At 41.3% G+C, this 16,378-nt stretch overlaps 2 protein-coding genes across 4 annotated transcripts; one reads left to right on the top strand and one right to left on the bottom strand.

Moving 5' to 3' along the window:
* The first annotated feature begins 5,169 nt into the window (after nucleotides 1-5,169).
* LOC108601275 (putative gustatory receptor 98b) lies at nucleotides 5,170-6,678 on the top strand. The gene is made up of 5 exons (XM_017989175.2): nucleotides 5,170-5,197; nucleotides 5,278-6,177; nucleotides 6,230-6,306; nucleotides 6,364-6,531; nucleotides 6,586-6,678. The coding sequence occupies exons 1-5, from the start codon at nucleotides 5,170-5,172 to the stop codon at nucleotides 6,676-6,678; spliced, it is 1,266 nt and encodes a 421-aa protein (XP_017844664.2).
* An 854-nt stretch (nucleotides 6,679-7,532) lies between these two features.
* On the bottom strand, nucleotides 7,533-15,751 carry LOC108604190 (kinesin-like protein Klp98A). 3 transcript variants are annotated; one of them, XM_017993541.1, is made up of 12 exons: nucleotides 15,321-15,751; nucleotides 13,185-13,408; nucleotides 11,395-11,708; nucleotides 11,165-11,334; nucleotides 10,642-11,086; nucleotides 9,829-10,581; nucleotides 9,598-9,771; nucleotides 9,345-9,467; nucleotides 9,117-9,230; nucleotides 8,163-9,063; nucleotides 7,927-8,099; nucleotides 7,533-7,873 (listed from the first exon to the last, which is right to left on the bottom strand). In XM_017993541.1, the coding sequence occupies exons 1-12, from the start codon at nucleotides 15,365-15,367 to the stop codon at nucleotides 7,631-7,633; spliced, it is 3,681 nt and encodes a 1,226-aa protein (XP_017849030.1). In that variant the 5' UTR covers nucleotides 15,368-15,751; the 3' UTR covers nucleotides 7,533-7,630. The 3 variants fall into 3 exon arrangements, with proteins under 3 accessions (XP_017849030.1, XP_017849029.1, XP_033149894.1); XM_017993540.2 differs by having other exon boundaries at nucleotides 7,927-8,102; nucleotides 15,321-15,750; XM_033294003.1 differs by lacking the exon at nucleotides 9,345-9,467 and having other exon boundaries at nucleotides 7,927-8,102.
* Nucleotides 15,752-16,378: the final 627 nt, after the last annotated feature.

Genomic DNA, 16,378 nt, shown 5'->3' with positions numbered 1-16,378 from the left:
CAACAAAAAAAAAAACAAATCCAATTTTTACAATTAGTTGAATGTTAAATTTGATTTACTTATGCTGATGCTGATGCTAATGCATTTTATTGATTGCCAGCTAATTAGCTTTGAATACAACAAGCGTAGTCAAAGCGCTAGATTTAAATAATAAGCGAATATACTCATCGCATATATTTAATAAACAAAAGTCGAGTCAATAAAAAAGACCCTTAAACGAAATTGCTGCAAGCAACTGCTGCTGTCCTCCGTTGACTTTTGTAATTTAAAATATTTAACTTTTACAATTGCGCTCATGCGGAAAATAAATACGCACATAAATACGTGTAATTGTGTTAACAATATTACATTTGCAGCTTCAGTAATATGGCTGCGCTGTAATTTGTCAAAAGTGCAATTGTGAGTGGCGTCAACTCGAGCAACTTTGCTGCCGCTGGCAATGGGCAATGATGTTAATTAAGTGTGGCGTTGACACAGCCCGCAAGGACAAAGGCAACAGTTTAATTGAAATTTGTATTTAACAATAACAAATAAAGTGCGGTAAGCGCATTGTTGAAGGTCAATTTATTTGTTACTGCTTTTCAATTGCATTAAAAGTATACCCCAAGTTACCCACTTTGATATATTGCGTATACGCACATCGTTTTTATTTTTACATTTCGATTAAGTCGCAGCGCAAGCAGCAACTGTTGTTGACATTTTCCATCAATATTAATGTGAATAAGGCCAACGATTTGTTGCTCAATTTGCTTGCTGAATTAATTTTGCTTTGTCTGCTTAAATGTTTTTGCTTTTTTAATTTTCATTTCACTCAATAACTAGATTACCAATATTAAATTAAGTCTATAAAATAGACTAGTTTTTAATATAAATTCTATTACAATCAAGGTTTCAGGCACAAACAGAAATTTTCAATTAAATGTCACGCAGCAAGCTCAAAGGCAAATTGTAAAAGGCACAGCTTACATGGGCCACAATTAAATGCTCTCAATCAAATGAAATTGCCAAACAAATTCTCAAATTAAATGCGCATCAGCCTAAAAAGTTTTGCTGCCACGCCGTGGGGGCTGGGTAAAGGTTTTAAATATCTACCAAAGACAAAAAAAGCAATAACAAAAATTTAATTGAGCCTAATTTCAAGCTCAATTTACAGCTGAACACAATATTCACAACAAACAACAAACAGAAGAGAAGAAAAAGGTAAATTCAGATGCTTTGTGAAATTGAAGCCTTGAATGCTTTAAGTGCCACTGCACAGTTATATGTATGCTTATATTTTTTAAAATTGATTTTTGTTGAGCATGCTCGTGTTACATACATTAGCATAAACATGAAGCTAATAAAGCATTTATCAAGCAACGTCATATGCTGTGGCTGGGCTAACAATAAATTGCAAAGAAAATTGAATTGGCACGTCGACGTGTGCAAGGATAAAGGATTATAGCTTCTGCCACAACGCGAATAATTGAGTGCTGCTTATTTATGCACCCCAAGCTTACAGCAAATCAAAAAGAGTGCAAGAGCAAGTGCGACACAATGGAAAGCGACTAAGTGCAAACAAAGAGCGAACAGCTAAGAAAATCACTGCCGAAATTCAATATATATACTTGCAACAGAATGTTGTGTGGCATATGTGTACAAGTGAAAGCAATTTTGTTGCCAATTTAGCATACGCGGCGTATGATTGACATTTATGCAAATGAAAGCCCAAGCTTTGCAATTTAAAGCGAGGTGCCTATGAAAATATTTATGCAGCTCAAACGTATCTAAAGTAAACTACCTTTGATTAGCTAAGCTGTCTGTATACAGGCAGATATCGATCTTAAGCGCTGAGCCAGCATTCGCATTCGTTTAGTGCATGCCTGTGTAAATTTAACCCTCCTGGGCTCATGAACGATTTCCATCAGCGTCCCAGAACGTACGGCGTGCTGACATTAACGCTAATTGAAAACATGAAATGCGATATATCGCAGCAAACAGCACACAATACACTATGCACACGTCACACCTGGCGTATACTTATTTATGTGTGGGTGGAGGCTACGATTAGTGCAGCTCTCGTACACGTTGAGCAGCGAACTCAACTACTCCAATTTCATGCCATTTTCATGCTGAAAAGATAACAAAACTTGTGCGCCAGCTACACAAGAGTTTTCCTGCGTTTTTCCGCCAACTTATTATTGTTTAAATATTTACACTAGCAATGTAGCCAGCGTCAGGTTCGCGCAACATATGCACAATAAGTTTTGGTAAGGGGCGCAAAAGTTAGCGCGACACTCCTTTGTGCTCGGGTTTGGGTTTGGATTTTGCGCTTTGACTGGGGTCTAAGTTTGAGTTTGGGCTTGGCATAGTCACGTAGCTGGCCTGGCAGTAAGGAAGATAGCGCAAGGGTTAAAGCAGGGTGTCGCAATTTAAACTGTTTGGCGATATGCATATGAATGCAAAGTAGCTACAAACTAAAGCACTTGGCTTTGACAGCTGCTGTCGCCAGCAGTTTGAGCTGCTGCTATTCGAATATTCAGCTTATTGCTTAGTTTGCCATTAGTTCATTTGGCTTTTGTCAGTGCAAATTATGTTGATGATGTGGCTGCTGCTGCTGCTGCTGAGAGTTGCTGTTGCTGTTGCTGTTTGCACACATAAACATCACGTTGGTCACGTCTGCAGTTTTGTACGTTACAAGCACGCTCAGAATATTTTTTATTGCTGCTTTTCATATTTTATTGTTTGGCCTTAACTGCAGGCCAAACACGTATGACAGTTTTACGGCAAATGCCAAACAGGGCTAATAGCCAACGTAATGTTTTGCAAGTGGTGCAAATATTTGACAAGCCAATAAACATAAATCAGTTGCAGCCATGAATCTACAAATTTTGCAATCAACTAAACTAATTTGCCTAATAAGCCGCAAGGCTCCACTCGTTGCCAGTCGAACTTGCTCAGATACGTCGCTGTATTGATTTTCTCTGAGTTGCAACTTCATATGCAGAGCGTGCGGCACTTGAGCAATACTTGATGTGGGTGCTGGCAATGTCGGCAGTCAATGCTATTATTATATATAAATTGAGACAGGCCTGGTCATGCACTTAAGCTGGCAGCTAATCTGCATTGTCTTGCATAGACACATGTTACACTTGCGTGTGCAACAGACTCAAGGCAGGCTAACAGACAGACAAACAGACAGAGTCTTTCATTGATAATATGCTTATCCTTGTATCTAGAGGCTTTTGCGAAATTTTCACTTTTATTGTTTAAGCTTTCAACACAGATTGAGCGCGTACTTCTATTATTGAAATCCCTTTTGTGAGCCACAGGCAACCAGCTCGGCAACACACACTTAGCTCCCACCCATACACACACACACACACACACACAGACAAGCACACACTCCACTTAAGCTTGCTTTGTCTTGCGCCAGTGCCTGGGATTGGTCTGTGCCATTACCCGCACTTGATTTGTACAAAACAAAAGCCTTGTTGCGAATTGGAAAGTTATTTGAAAGCATTGATTACATTTCGATACAGCGCCGCCAACCACCAACCAACAACCGCCAGCCACCATGACAATTGATATTTTCCACAAAACTGACATTCCAATGCTCTGGCAGCTTCTTTGCTTTGCTTTTCTTTCTGGGCAAGTGTTTTCAGCGATAACGAAATGTTTATGTATTGTTTTGGGGCCGGCTTATCAGATGCTATTAGCTTCGAGACATGGCAAAAATATTGTTATGTTTATCAATTAGGGGGATCAGCACGAGCCGAACAATGGTTAAGCAATTGCCTAGCCATCTATGCTGTTAATCCGTTGCCGAGTCGTGTGCTAACTTTAATCAAGCTATAATTACTTTTGTATGCGTTAAATTTAGCGCCAGTACAAAGGTCGTCTGGCCAATGCTATGCAATTGAATTAAAAGCCGCTTAATTTTGTTAATTGCCGCGTTAATTTAAACTCCATATTAAAGTTGTCCGTTGCATATCGGATGCAGCGCTTGCTGCTGTTGCTGCTGCTGCTGCTGAAGCAGAGTGGGGCGTGTGTTGCATTGCAATTTAACGCGCAATGGCCACGGATATCCGTTTAATGGCCATGAATACATAAATAATAAAAATGTATTTGTTTATTACACACAGACACATCACACACACACACACACACACACACTTGCACTTATGTGCTAAAGTCAGCTTGCATGGCTTTATGCCTGTAGATATTTATTTACCTATGCAAATAAAATATATGGGCAATATATTGCTTTTTTTTTTTTGAACAGAATTTAATTTAAACAATGCCCAGGAGTATTTATAATAAGCGAATTGTAAAACCAATAAAAAACTATCTGTATGCGCGTTATGAAGAGATTGGCTTTTGTGTCAGCTACAACAATGTGTGTGTGTGTATGTGTGCATGTCTGTGTGTGTGTCTGCGTGTGCGTGTGAGCACTTCCGTTTTCCTGTGGCTTGCAAATAAAAAAAGAGGAAAAATATTATTAAATTTATTACACTTCAATTATTGTTTGCTTGCTTGAATGCCAGCCCATAATTATTATTATGCAAGGCTTTCAGCCATAGCCGCATAGCTGCATTTTAAATGAGACTCTAGTGCTCTACTGAATGTGTGTACTAGAAAAATAAAAACCTGTGCTCTCTCCCGCTCGTAGCGGACAAATTAAAAATACCATTGGGCAGTGAAGTGCTGCATGCAAATACCTAATATGCTGTCAAGGAATGAACATCTGTGTGCTCCAGTTACACAAAGTGCTTAATCAAGCTTAAAAGAAAGGGACTTGATGAGAGCGAGGGGGGAGAAGCCGCCACACACATGGTGGAAAGCGCTCGTATGTATTTAGTTCGACTATTCGTATCATGAAGTGGACAAAGTAAAGTGAAGTACTTTATAATTAAAAAGGACACTTAATCCTGTGAATGTGCTGGCGCGCTGTCGCCTGTGCGCCCCACCAAAGTGAAATGCCAACGAGCCAGCAATTGAGCGCTGGGTTTAGCAGGCGAACAAGACCCCTGGCGCCAGCACTCCGTTACAGTTTTGGCTGTGTTTTCATTTGATTTGTCATGTCCGAAAGTTGCTACGTATGCATATACATATATAGAGCTCGATGTTGCCACAAATTGTTGCCAAATGAGACAAGCAAGTGGCGCAATATGTCAGAACAAAGGCACAATGAATATTAAAAGTTGCGACAATTTGCGTAGCATAGACTAATTAAAAAAGTGCTATTAACTATCTTTATATCAAATTACGTATACGTAATCCAATTAATATAAAAAGTACACAACTCTGAGCACATAACAACATTGCTGTTCAGCATGGAGGGTCAACTGCTAAGCGCAGCGCGTCCTTACTTGTGGCTCTTTGCATTGCTAACGCTAGCACCGCCGCCAATATTTTACAAGCGCAGCTCACGCAGTCGCGTATTTAAACGCGCGTTGTACCTCTGCTTTGCCTGCTACACTTGCTGCATACTGCTGCTGGGCAGCTATGTGACGTACGTCAATGTGGTGACACTCTTTAAGGAAATTGAACTGCTGCATGTGCAGGACTTTTCGAATATGCTGGGCTTGGTGCAAAAGCTGTTCTATCTTGTCTTATTAATTACCATACATGTTAACATGGCCCTGCAGCATGGCAGGTTGGCTGGCATTTACAGCCAGATAGCAGCCTTGGAGCAGCACATCACAGCAGCTGGTCAACACTACGGCGGCTTGCCTAAGCGCACAAGTTTTCACTATCGCCTTGCAGCGCGTCTGGGCAGCTGGATTTTGATTTGCTTTACTGCATTTCCGCGTTTTACAGTGCCCGTGCTTATTATGGAGTGGCAGGATAAGATACTAACCGAATTTATTATGCTGGTGCTGCAATTCAAGTGTGTGGAATTTAGTTTGTTTGTTATTTTAGCTGAAGAGCTGCTGCAGCGTCTACGTCACACGCTGCTGCAGCTGCAACTGGAGCTGAAGCATTGCGAGCAGTCACAGCTGCTGCACGCCTTGTGCCACGCCCTGCGGCGCAATCGACAGTTGGTGTCGCATGTCTGGTTGCTGGTGGGTGAACTGGAAAGCTATTTTATGCCGCCATTGCTGATCTTCTTTCTGTACAATGGACAGTCCATGCTGCATGTGATCAATTGGGCTTACATACAGGCGCTTAATCCACACGACTGTTGTCGCTACTGTAAGCATGTCGCTTATGTTAAGTAAAATTTTATTTATTTGTTGCTCAACAGGGCGTATTGGCAATATATTCATACTGCTGGTCAACATATTGGTGCCATGCCTTAATAGCCAAAGCTGCATCAATACGGCAAGCTCAATCTTAATTATTTACTAATGCTCAGCTATAAGCTATTGCTTTTTATAGTACAACAGCTTTAATCGCACTTTGCATAAGCTACGCTGTGGTGTGGATCAGCTTGCTCCAGAGCTCTTAAGCATGGCCCAGCGCGAATACATTTTGCAACAAGAGCATCTCAAGCTGCATTTCTCCTGTGGCGGTTTCTTTAACATTAACTTGAAATTCTTTGGCGGCGTAAGTTGCTTAAGTTTATGTGCATTTTATAAAATTTATTTATCTCTTTTTCAGACGCTCATAACGCTCATTAGTTTTACCATTATTTTAATACAGTTCAAGCTACAACTGCTTTTTGAAAGCAAGCAGTCCAGTCGTAACAGTTAAAGCTTTGGCAAAAGCTTTTGGCAACGCTGTTAACTTAACAGCGCACTCAGCTGTTAAATAAAATACATTTGGCTTAGCAACATAAGAAATGATTTTATTTATGCTATTATTGTTTCATTAATTGCACGACCACAACAGTCGACTGGAGTTGTTACTAGACTAAATGCTTAGCTTAAAAGATTGTACTCGTATATAATTTAATTGTAATTGCGGCAATTGATTTATGACTAACTAATAACTATTTATTGCTTAACACCTACTGCTAAACATCTGCCTACCTTGCCCCATACAGTGCTCAATTATTTCAACTAATTTATATGCCTAAGAGATATATTTATGTTTTTGTTTGGATTTTTATGTTCATGAAATGTTTACAGTTCCATTAAATCGCATTGATTTCAATTATAACTTTGAACAGATAATCACAGACAATATATAACTGGAATAACTTGTGGAAGTTGCGCATACACTCGATATAAGTTTTGTACATTTAACTAGAGACAAAAATTAGCTATTTAAAATACGCCGGAAAACAGTTAACAGGCGTATAAAATAAATCTCAACATTTTAGCTGCTTACAAGTATAACTGCACTTACGTATATATGTTTGTTTGTGGAGATTTTGAACAGTATAAAATTACAATAATGCCATTGGCAGTACGATTTACAATTGAGTTAAGGTAAAGCTCCGTACAGTGATTATATAGATTACAACCATATAAGAACATACAAATTGCACTTATATTGTTATATAAAAGTAATAACATGTTGCGGAAGGACACTGGTGGTCTTACATAAATACACAATAATAATGTTTAGTCAATATTCTATAGCTTACTTTGGCTAGCGAGTCAAAGCAGGTCCACATAGTCATTCATGTAGCTTAACAGATAATATAAGTAGACAAATAGACACACTGTAGGCAGGAGATAATTCAGCAGTAGGCTAACTATTACCCCGTCCCGTGCTTTCCGTTTTCGAACAGGCCTTTCTTGAAAAAAGACGACAGCTGAACAAGGGAGGCACGCGTCAGGCCCGGCCCATCGGGGCCGTCATAAATGGGGCACTGCGGTATTTTCGAGCAGACGTTGAACAGGCGACGCAAGTAGAGCTCCAGCAAGCGACGACGATGCTTCGCCACCGGTTCGCTCTTGGAAGCGAAGAGTTCACGCCGTGGAAAAGGCAAAGCCGAGATCTAAAAAAGTAAATCATTAAATAAATAAAAGCTGCAGCTAATGAATTGCTTACCTTCGCTCCATAGCAATGCTTCATGCACAAGTGCAGCTCGCGGAAGCGACTATAGCGACGCAATATATTTAAATTACCATCCGGCAATGCAATGCGCACTTCGTACTCATAGTGGGTCTGTTTGCCAGCTCCACGCATAACAAAACTGGGTATGGTAATAAAGTGTTCGCCTTCTGCTGCAAATAAATAAATCTTACTTAATTGTAAAACATTTTGGCTGCTAATCAAGGACTTACGCATTTCCCGCATGGATGGGCATGATCTGGTCATCTCACCGCAGCACGCGGCATGCCGCTCCAGATCCTTTGTAGACTGCAGCATTTCCTGCTCCATTTGCAAATAGGTTTGCTGGTATTCCTGTAAATCCGCAATCTGCTCATCCAGCTGCGCCTTGTTGACATCCGTTTCAAGGTTTTTCATAATCAGCGCCTTCTGTGCGGCAATCTTACGACGCTGCACATGCAGTGGACAATGGGCACGCGTGCCGCCAACACAGCCACCAAATTCGCAGGAGGAGCAGGAGCCAGTCTCCTCATCGCTGGAGTACATCTTGTGCCTATGGTTGTTGCTAAGTGGCAACGTTTGTGCGCGACTGTCCAGACAAACGCCGCTGTCGCTCATCAGCACATTGAGCTGGGAGCTGGGTGCAACGCTGGCACTACCACTACCAGCACTTCCTAAGCCGCTGACACTGCCGCTGCCATTGCTGCTGCTGGGCCCTGCAGTGCAGGTGCGTGATGCATCCTCGCTGCTGCCTGAGAAGTCATCCTTGCGCGTGTCCTCAGCTTCATCCTCGGCCTCGCAGGAACTATTGCTCAGTGGCGTCTGCTGGCCCTCGGTAATTGTGGGCGAAGTCAACAGCTCGGAGTTGGCTGTATGGTAAGTATCACAGGTTTCATATGTATCTGATTTGGACACCTCAGACATGTCGATGCTGCTCTGCATTTGCAGCTGCATGCTTTGCTTCTTAGCTCTCAAAGCCTCAAGCTCAGTGTCAGTGCGCTCCTGGCGCAAACGATCCAATTGTGCTTGAATTTCGAGCATGGTCTCATCCACTTTGGCAATCTTGCTGGTGCTGGCGTTCAAGATGAGTTCCTTTTCGGCTATTTGTTCATCCAGTCTGCGTATTTCTTCATTCTGAAATGTCAGTGTTAACAAATGTAAACAGCTAAAAATGAATGCAAACTTACGTTTCTACGCACTGTATCCTTTATAAAGGTAGCAGCGAATTCGTCCAACGAATCGGACACATGCACCAGCAGCTCATCGTTCAGCGGTGTGCCCTCCTCAATTTTGATGCCCATCTGTAAATTGTATTGAAAGATTTATAAATGCTAACGACAAAACTTAAAGCGTACAGCTAGCAACTAAAATTATAGTGCAACATAAAGAAATAAAAAACTAAACTAAAAACAAACCTCATCCAGTTTGCCACAATCATGCAGCTCCTGCAATTCTTTTGCTACATACTCGGAGAAATCTCGTTTCTTAGAGTCGAGCTGCGTCTGAAACGCTGAGATTTGTCTACACACAATGTCGATCTAAAACCGAAATAAACATAAGCAAACATGAGCAAAATAAAAAGAAGAATAATCATAAAGATATAAATACATGCAGCCAAACATGAAAACAAGCACAAGTTCATATTCTATTCATGAATCTAGTTCACACCTGAACTTTTTCGTTGTTCTTCTCCCACACCAGCATATCCTTGCGTGCAAACAGCTCCTGCTCGCGGCAATTCAAGAGCTGCAATCCATCGGTTTTCTCTTGCTCCAGCCGCCTCAGCTCCTCCGTCAGCTTGCGCACCTTAGTCTTGTATTGATCGTGCATCTGAACGCGCTCCTGTTAACAAATGTCAATTAATAACTGAATTGTATACAACGTTTCTTTAGCACTTACCACATTTAGCTGCTTTAGAGCATTTTCAATGGTGTCTAGTATTTTACGATTCTCTTCCTGCAGCTCGGGATCGTCGCGTGAGATGGGCGTGGTGCGCTGTGGATAATACTGACGCTCTGAGCGCTTATACGGCGATGTGGTGCTGCCCGTCATGGCCTCCTCATCTGCATAGGCACTGCATGTGAGCAGATTTTCTCTAGAGGAAGTGATCAGCGACAAACGCGACATGTCCAGCTGTGAGCGATGCAAGTCCTTGCGTAATTTCTCTGCCTCGATGGGATTGTTAAAGCGAAATATATTGGTGCGACCCAGCAAAATGATGTCGCCCTGCGAGATCTGCCTGGGCTCATCAATTAGATGAGCATTTACCCAGCATTGTGCCTTGGCACAAGGATGCAGCGTGGCCACGCCGCCTTTTAAGACAATGCTGCAATGCTCTGGCTGTATGCCATCGCCGATAAGCTCTATATGCTGCGCCAGATCTGCATCCTCAGTGCCAATGCGTGTTTCGCCCTCCTTCAAGCTGTACAAAGTGACGCCTGTGGTGACATCGTTGTGTATGCCAATCAGATGTGGAATCTCCGAGTCGAGCACAACTCCAACGCCAGACTTGCGCAGCCCCAGACTCTTTTGCTCCTGCAGTATTGACTGCGCCACTTTCCATTTCTCTGTCCATTCCTCAGTCAAGACTTTCTCCTGCGCCTCCTTCTTCTGCAGATCAGCCAGCACTTTGAGCGAGGGCTGCAGCAAGTTCTGCAAATAATATAAAGTGTAAGTTTAATAAATTCAGACTATATAGCGCTGTTAGCTTACAATATCGCCCGTGAGCATGGATTTGAGTTTGTTAATCTCTTCTCTAAGCTCGCGTATGAGTTTGACATTCGCATCCTCGTTCACTGTGGGCTTGTTGATAATCTGCTTGGCGCGATTAGCATAGCGCAGCGTGCTCAGCGTTTCGCTGTAATTACAATCGGCTGGCGAGAGCGCGGCTATCATAATTGTTTTGCTGTTGCCGCCCAAGCTATCCTTAAGCAGCCAGGTGAGAATGGAATCGCGATAGGGAATGTAGAGCACACGCTTTGTGCCACCATTGGGCGTGGTGGCCAACGAGTTGGTTGAATTGCTGACGCCAGCGCCGCCTGCGCTTGTCTGTTCCGCCAGCGCTGAAATGACGCTGCCCAATGTTACAAGCGATTTATTAATGTGTGCGCCCTCCTTCAGTCGCTGCCCAGTTGCGCCCGTTGCATTCGCACGCTCACTGCGAAACAAAACAAAACAATAAATAAGCAACAGCTTTAGCTTTATAGAGCGCAAAGTTTGTGCTACGCTTACGCACCTGCCAGCCAAGTCGACCAGATGGATTTTGGATACGGTCTCGCTTGGCATGTCATTCATGAAGACGGCCTGCACAAACGTAATCGTGAAGATGGCGTGACTGCGACTGCTCGTGTCATTCATGTTCGTTCTGGCCGTGGTGCGTTGCGCATTGCCGCGTGCAATGCAATCCTGCGAAACAAAAAAAAAAGCAAGTTATTGTTTATAACAATAAGCATTGATGCCACTCACCTGTATCTCCTCAAAGTCTGACACTGCATGCTGCGATAGATTTTCGACATAGGGCCCCAGGCTGCGATGTTCGCGCACGCGCAGCGCATGTCCCGAGCTCTGTGCCGCCAGCAGATCCTTGACACGCTCGTTATAAATCTCCAGATAACTGGCGTGCGTGCGATAGCCCGTGCCCGACTCCTGGCCCACACGCATGCGCGCAAACAGCTCCTGGCAAATGCGCGGTATCAGTCCCGGATTGTTCGGTGTGCCCATCATGGTGAACGTCTTGCCCGAGCCAGTCTGCCCATAGGCAAAAACGCAAGCATTGTAACCTGTCAGCGAGAGTAAAGTGCAAACAATTACTTTCAAATTACTATAAACGTTGAGAGCAGTCAAGCGTGGCAGCCAAGCTCAAGCCGCGACAACAACAATTGGAGTTGGAGGCAACTAAACGCTTCTCAAGAAATGTGATATACAGAAAGAGATGTGATTAAACTAAATTAATTCAGCATATTCATGTGTTATTCTTTTAATTTATAATAACTAAAACTAAATTACTTATAAATACATCAAAGTGTTTTAAAATAAAAGCATGGGGCAACTACTAATTTGGGCATAACCACAACAAATTTACCTTCAGCAATGAAAAGCTTAATGTTTTATATTGGTGAATTGCCATTGTGGTTTCAATTGTTAGCGACTCATACATTACATCATAGGAGAATGGGCAATGCAAGTGAATTAACTACACTTTTACAACAATTACAGCTCAAGTGTCGGACTGACAGACTGCACCGCCCACTGGCCGGCAAGCAGCTTCAATGGACGCCAAATGCTGCAACGACATCTCAGATGAGACCGCACAAGTGGCAACTTGCAAAGCAAATCCATCACTTGCCAGCAGTTTATCTCTCTCTCTTTCGCTTTTAGCCATTTATGTTGCTTCTTTTTGTTTACTGCTGTTGTCATTGCATTTCCCACTTGGCCAATCTTGGTCAGGTAATTTAATATTGAAAGCGTGCCAAGCAGCAGCTCCAACTAAAACAACAGCGAAGCGCAGAGTAACTGCATCCAACAGCTGCTGTTCCATTTCGCTTAGCATTTTGTAATGTTGTGGGCGAAAGTTTGTTTTGGGTTTTAGTCTTTCGCTGCTGCATAAAAGAAATTTTGACTTTTGTTTTTGCACACACACACACAAGTGAAAGCGCATTAAATTCATATTACGCACTAATGGTTAATCTAGGAGCTGGGCACGTGACAGCCGTGTCAACAACTATCAATCAGCTGGCAGTCAAAGACTTTTGGCTCTATGCAAATGGGGATTACGAGAGCTACATAGCCGGAAATTATCATGATTATTGAGGCGTGCACAAAGAAAATAAAACCTAAAGCTCGGGCGAATGCAAATGTATCGGCTAATGTATGTGTAGGGGCTCTGATTATATATAGACACGCAGTTTGTTTATATTATTCGTATAATTTTAGGGGGCGGAAAAAACATCAAAGAAACGTAAGCAAAAATAGAGCAAGTGCAAAGCCAAATACTATTTTATATAGCTACGTATATAGTACATGCTATATAAACAAATCGTATAATTTGATTTATCTCAATCTCAGACTATTTAAATTCTAATTTAATGTTCATGTGCAATTTAACATTTTAAGTATCATGTTTTTTAATTAATTAGAAAAACAAAGCTTTTATTTTCTTTCCTACACAATAACAATTATCTTTAAGCCAAGTCATGGCCACAGTTCTGTGTCATATGCTGTTGGGTGGTGGTTGATGAATTGCAACTTTAACTTACCTTCGTATGCGCAATCGACAACATCATTGCCAAGATCGCTATACACCTGCTCCTGTGTGGCAAAGTGTGAGTCCTCCTCATCGAACGACCAATAGCTGTAGTCAAAGGTAAAGTCATGATGAGATTCGCGGCCAGCATCGCGTATGGATTGCAGGCGCGGCTTCAGCAGGCGCGTCTTCTTCGCCTCCATTTCCACAATAAGCTGCGCGTCCATATCATTTTCACTGCAAAAAGCGCAAGAGCACAAAAGTCATTAATATAAGATTCAACGCAGTTGTGTGACTAATGAAAGTTGACCTTGGCTATCAGTTTTCCAACCCGCAGGCAGTTCCATTAACTTTTCGTGCTAACAATTTGGCATAAATATTGCTATTTATAAGCGCTTTGTTTTGCTTTGTTTCGCTTTGCTTTGCTTTGCTTTGCTTTGCATGTAGCCCAAAATGGTGAATGACGTATACGAGATGTGTTTGTGCCTTGTACAGGTTGTACAACAATCACATGTCATTTTGGAATGGGCTGGGGCTGGGGCAGCGACCATAATTTACAAAAGAAATTCCGGTTTGAGCGCAAATTATCAAATGAAAAACTTGATTGCAATACAACGTAGAAAGAAGAAACCGGTTGACTTTGACATCGCGCTCATGCAACACCCACAACAACAACAAAAAATGAATAACAATAGCAAGAACACGATCATAGGCAATAGCGCACAGTCAATGGCCCCGCATAAGCGCTGCAGACGCATCGTGCCCCCATTTGCGGCAATCATTTTAGGTCATTCCTCTTTGGCTCATAGACTCTCTTTCATTGTTTACGCTCCACTTTCAGTTGAGTTTATAGTAAATGCTTGAGCTCAGAATCTGCACTTGAGTGGTTTTAATTTTGATTTAATCCGTTGGTTTGTTAAGCGCTTTGAGTCATTTTTTTATATTGCGCATACGCTAACAGTGCTTTATCTTTGTGTGTGTGTGTGTGTGTTTGCTTCTGTTGCGCTGATTTATTTCCCCACTTCAAAAATTCACACACACACACTCACATAAATTATAACTGTGCTGAAGCGCCCCGAATAATGATCAAAATTTCTGATTCATAGCACAACAACAAACATTAAACAATTGTAAGCAAACTTCATAATGAATATGGAAGTTGTTTATTTGCGTGCTGCAAAAAAAACTGCTTCCATTCATAATATCATTGTATGTGTGAGCAAAGATAGCAACACTCTACAACAACAACAACAACAACATTCATTGCAATATTATACTGAGCTATTTTAAATGTAATTATATTTGCGTTGCTTTTTCGGCCATGACTACACTTAAAAAACGTTGAATTTTTCATATTTTTAGTGTGCAATGTATCTCAAACTTGTCTGCGAATCAACAAATATTTTCACGCTAAATAAATAAGCAAATATGTAGAGTATGTTGCCTAGTAACTTTACATAAAGTAAATGAGGCGGCGAGCGATGACGTCACAAGCGGGAAAAACTCTTGAGCATTCGCGAAATGCCAATAGGCGTAATTACTTTTTTTCTTTTTGCATGAACAATTAACACAAAAACAAAGCAAACAAAAAACAAGTAACTCGCCAGTTAATTTGTATATCAGATTTTGTTTTGTTTTATCGAGCGAAAGATGTGTGAGATGAATGACATCATTACTGTGTTTAATATATCTTCTTTGTTGGCAGCCTGTTTGTAAAATAAAAGTTTGTAGTTAGTTGTGTGTGTGTGTGTGTGTGTGTGCTTGGCAAGTAACTGTGCCAAAAGCAATGACCGAGTCAAGATAGACAAGATAAATATACGGAACACACAGACACAATAGAGTGAGCGCTTCCCTGTACAGGCCACAGTTAAAAAAACAAGTAAAACAACAGAAAATGTAGAAAATTTTATGTTTAATGTGGTTTTAAGTAGCCATTGGGCAAGACCACAGGCCAATGTACTTTTTGTTTTGCGTTTTGGCCAAAAAAGAATTTGGCAACGTCAGCAAATACAAATGTTTGTCAACTGGTTTTGTTTTTAAACGCCCAAAAGGCGCATCAGTTTAAAAAAAAAAAGTTCGCATATGGCAGTAGTGGGGGGCGTTTTGTATAACAATTCCCCAGTTTAATTCCCATGCTTCTTGCACTTACCGAGTGTTAAAGGGCCGAACCCTCACGGCAACCTTGAGCGATGACATTTTCGGTGGTTGCTTAAGCAGGCAGCACAGCTATGCAAAGTGTGTGTTGATTTTCCTATTAGGGCGGGGAAAGGGGCATGTACAGTATCGCGCAGCACTTTTTCTTTTAGCTTCTCGCCACACGATTGTTCGCAGCGCCTTTTGTTACAGTTACAGCACTAGACGTTCTATTGCTTATTACTTTTGCGTTTTACATTTGTTATTAGTTTTTGCCGTTTCATTATTTACGTCTCTCTCGCCATTTGCCCGCACCACACAGCAACACATTTAACTAAATCCCAATTGGATTCACTTGCACCACTCATTGCTGTTGCGCTGCTGCCAGAACAGCCCAAATATTTTTTTTCGTATGTATGTGTATTTTGTTGTTTTTTTTTTGTATATAAAATATAGAAGCACAACAACAAAAATATTCAATGCTTTATCACTTAACCAAAGCGACGCAAAACGAAATCGAAATATCTATACTATTTATTTGCATGTAAATTGTGCGCGTTCCGATCCGTAATTGTTGCTGCAATTTGTTTTTGTTATTTTTCAGATACTAAGTGTGACCAACTGAACTTTGGCAGCAGTATATACTCTGGAGCTAGCACGTATCATCCGCATAAATACTGTGGAGGCAGTGCAGTAGCCCAAGGCACAATAAGTGCAAGCGGGATGCACACATTGGAGATAAAAAACAATCTATTAGCTTGTATCATCAACAATAATAGCTTGCGACAAACAAATACGTCTGGAACTAATCTTTGACAAACAACTTTTTGTATGTATGTCTGTTTAGCTGCACGAAGGATTATTTCAGTATTATAATAATACAATTTTGTTCATAAGTATTAAACAAATTTCCCAGCAACTGCGACCAACAGGGATGGAGAAGATATATCGAAGTTGGGAAATATTTAGGGAAATTTTTCAAAAACAAAGTAGAGACGTTTAACTTGTTTATTTATTATTATAGAAAATCAAGCAATAGGATACCAACTATTACTAAGCTTTAAAACACATACA

This window comes from Drosophila busckii, chromosome 3R, assembly GCF_011750605.1.
Source record: "Drosophila busckii strain San Diego stock center, stock number 13000-0081.31 chromosome 3R, ASM1175060v1, whole genome shotgun sequence".
Lineage (NCBI taxonomy): Eukaryota > Metazoa > Arthropoda > Insecta > Diptera > Drosophilidae > Drosophila > Drosophila busckii.
The sequence above is the reverse complement of the archived record's forward strand: the minus strand, read 5'-3'. Positions and strand labels throughout refer to the sequence as shown.

Excerpts from the sequence above, each read along its gene's own strand:
- LOC108601275 (XM_017989175.2), top strand. The coding sequence starts at position 5,170 with ATGAATATTAAAAGTTGCGACAATTTGC. Across the intron at positions 5,198-5,277 it reads TAAAAGTTGCGACAATTTGC|TACACAACTCTGAGCACATA; the intron begins GTAGCATAGACT and ends TAATATAAAAAG. Across the intron at positions 6,532-6,585 it reads ACTTGAAATTCTTTGGCGGC|ACGCTCATAACGCTCATTAG; the intron begins GTAAGTTGCTTA and ends TCTCTTTTTCAG.
- LOC108604190 (XM_017993540.2), bottom strand. The coding sequence starts at position 15,367 with ATGTCATCGCTCAAGGTTGCCGTGAGGGTTCGGCCCTTTAACACTCG. Across the intron at positions 13,409-15,320 it reads GTTCGGCCCTTTAACACTCG|TGAAAATGATATGGACGCGC; the intron begins GTAAGTGCAAGA and ends CGCTTTTTGCAG. Across the intron at positions 10,582-10,641 it reads CCATGCTCACGGGCGATATT|AACTTGCTGCAGCCCTCGCT; the intron begins GTAAGCTAACAG and ends TATTATTTGCAG.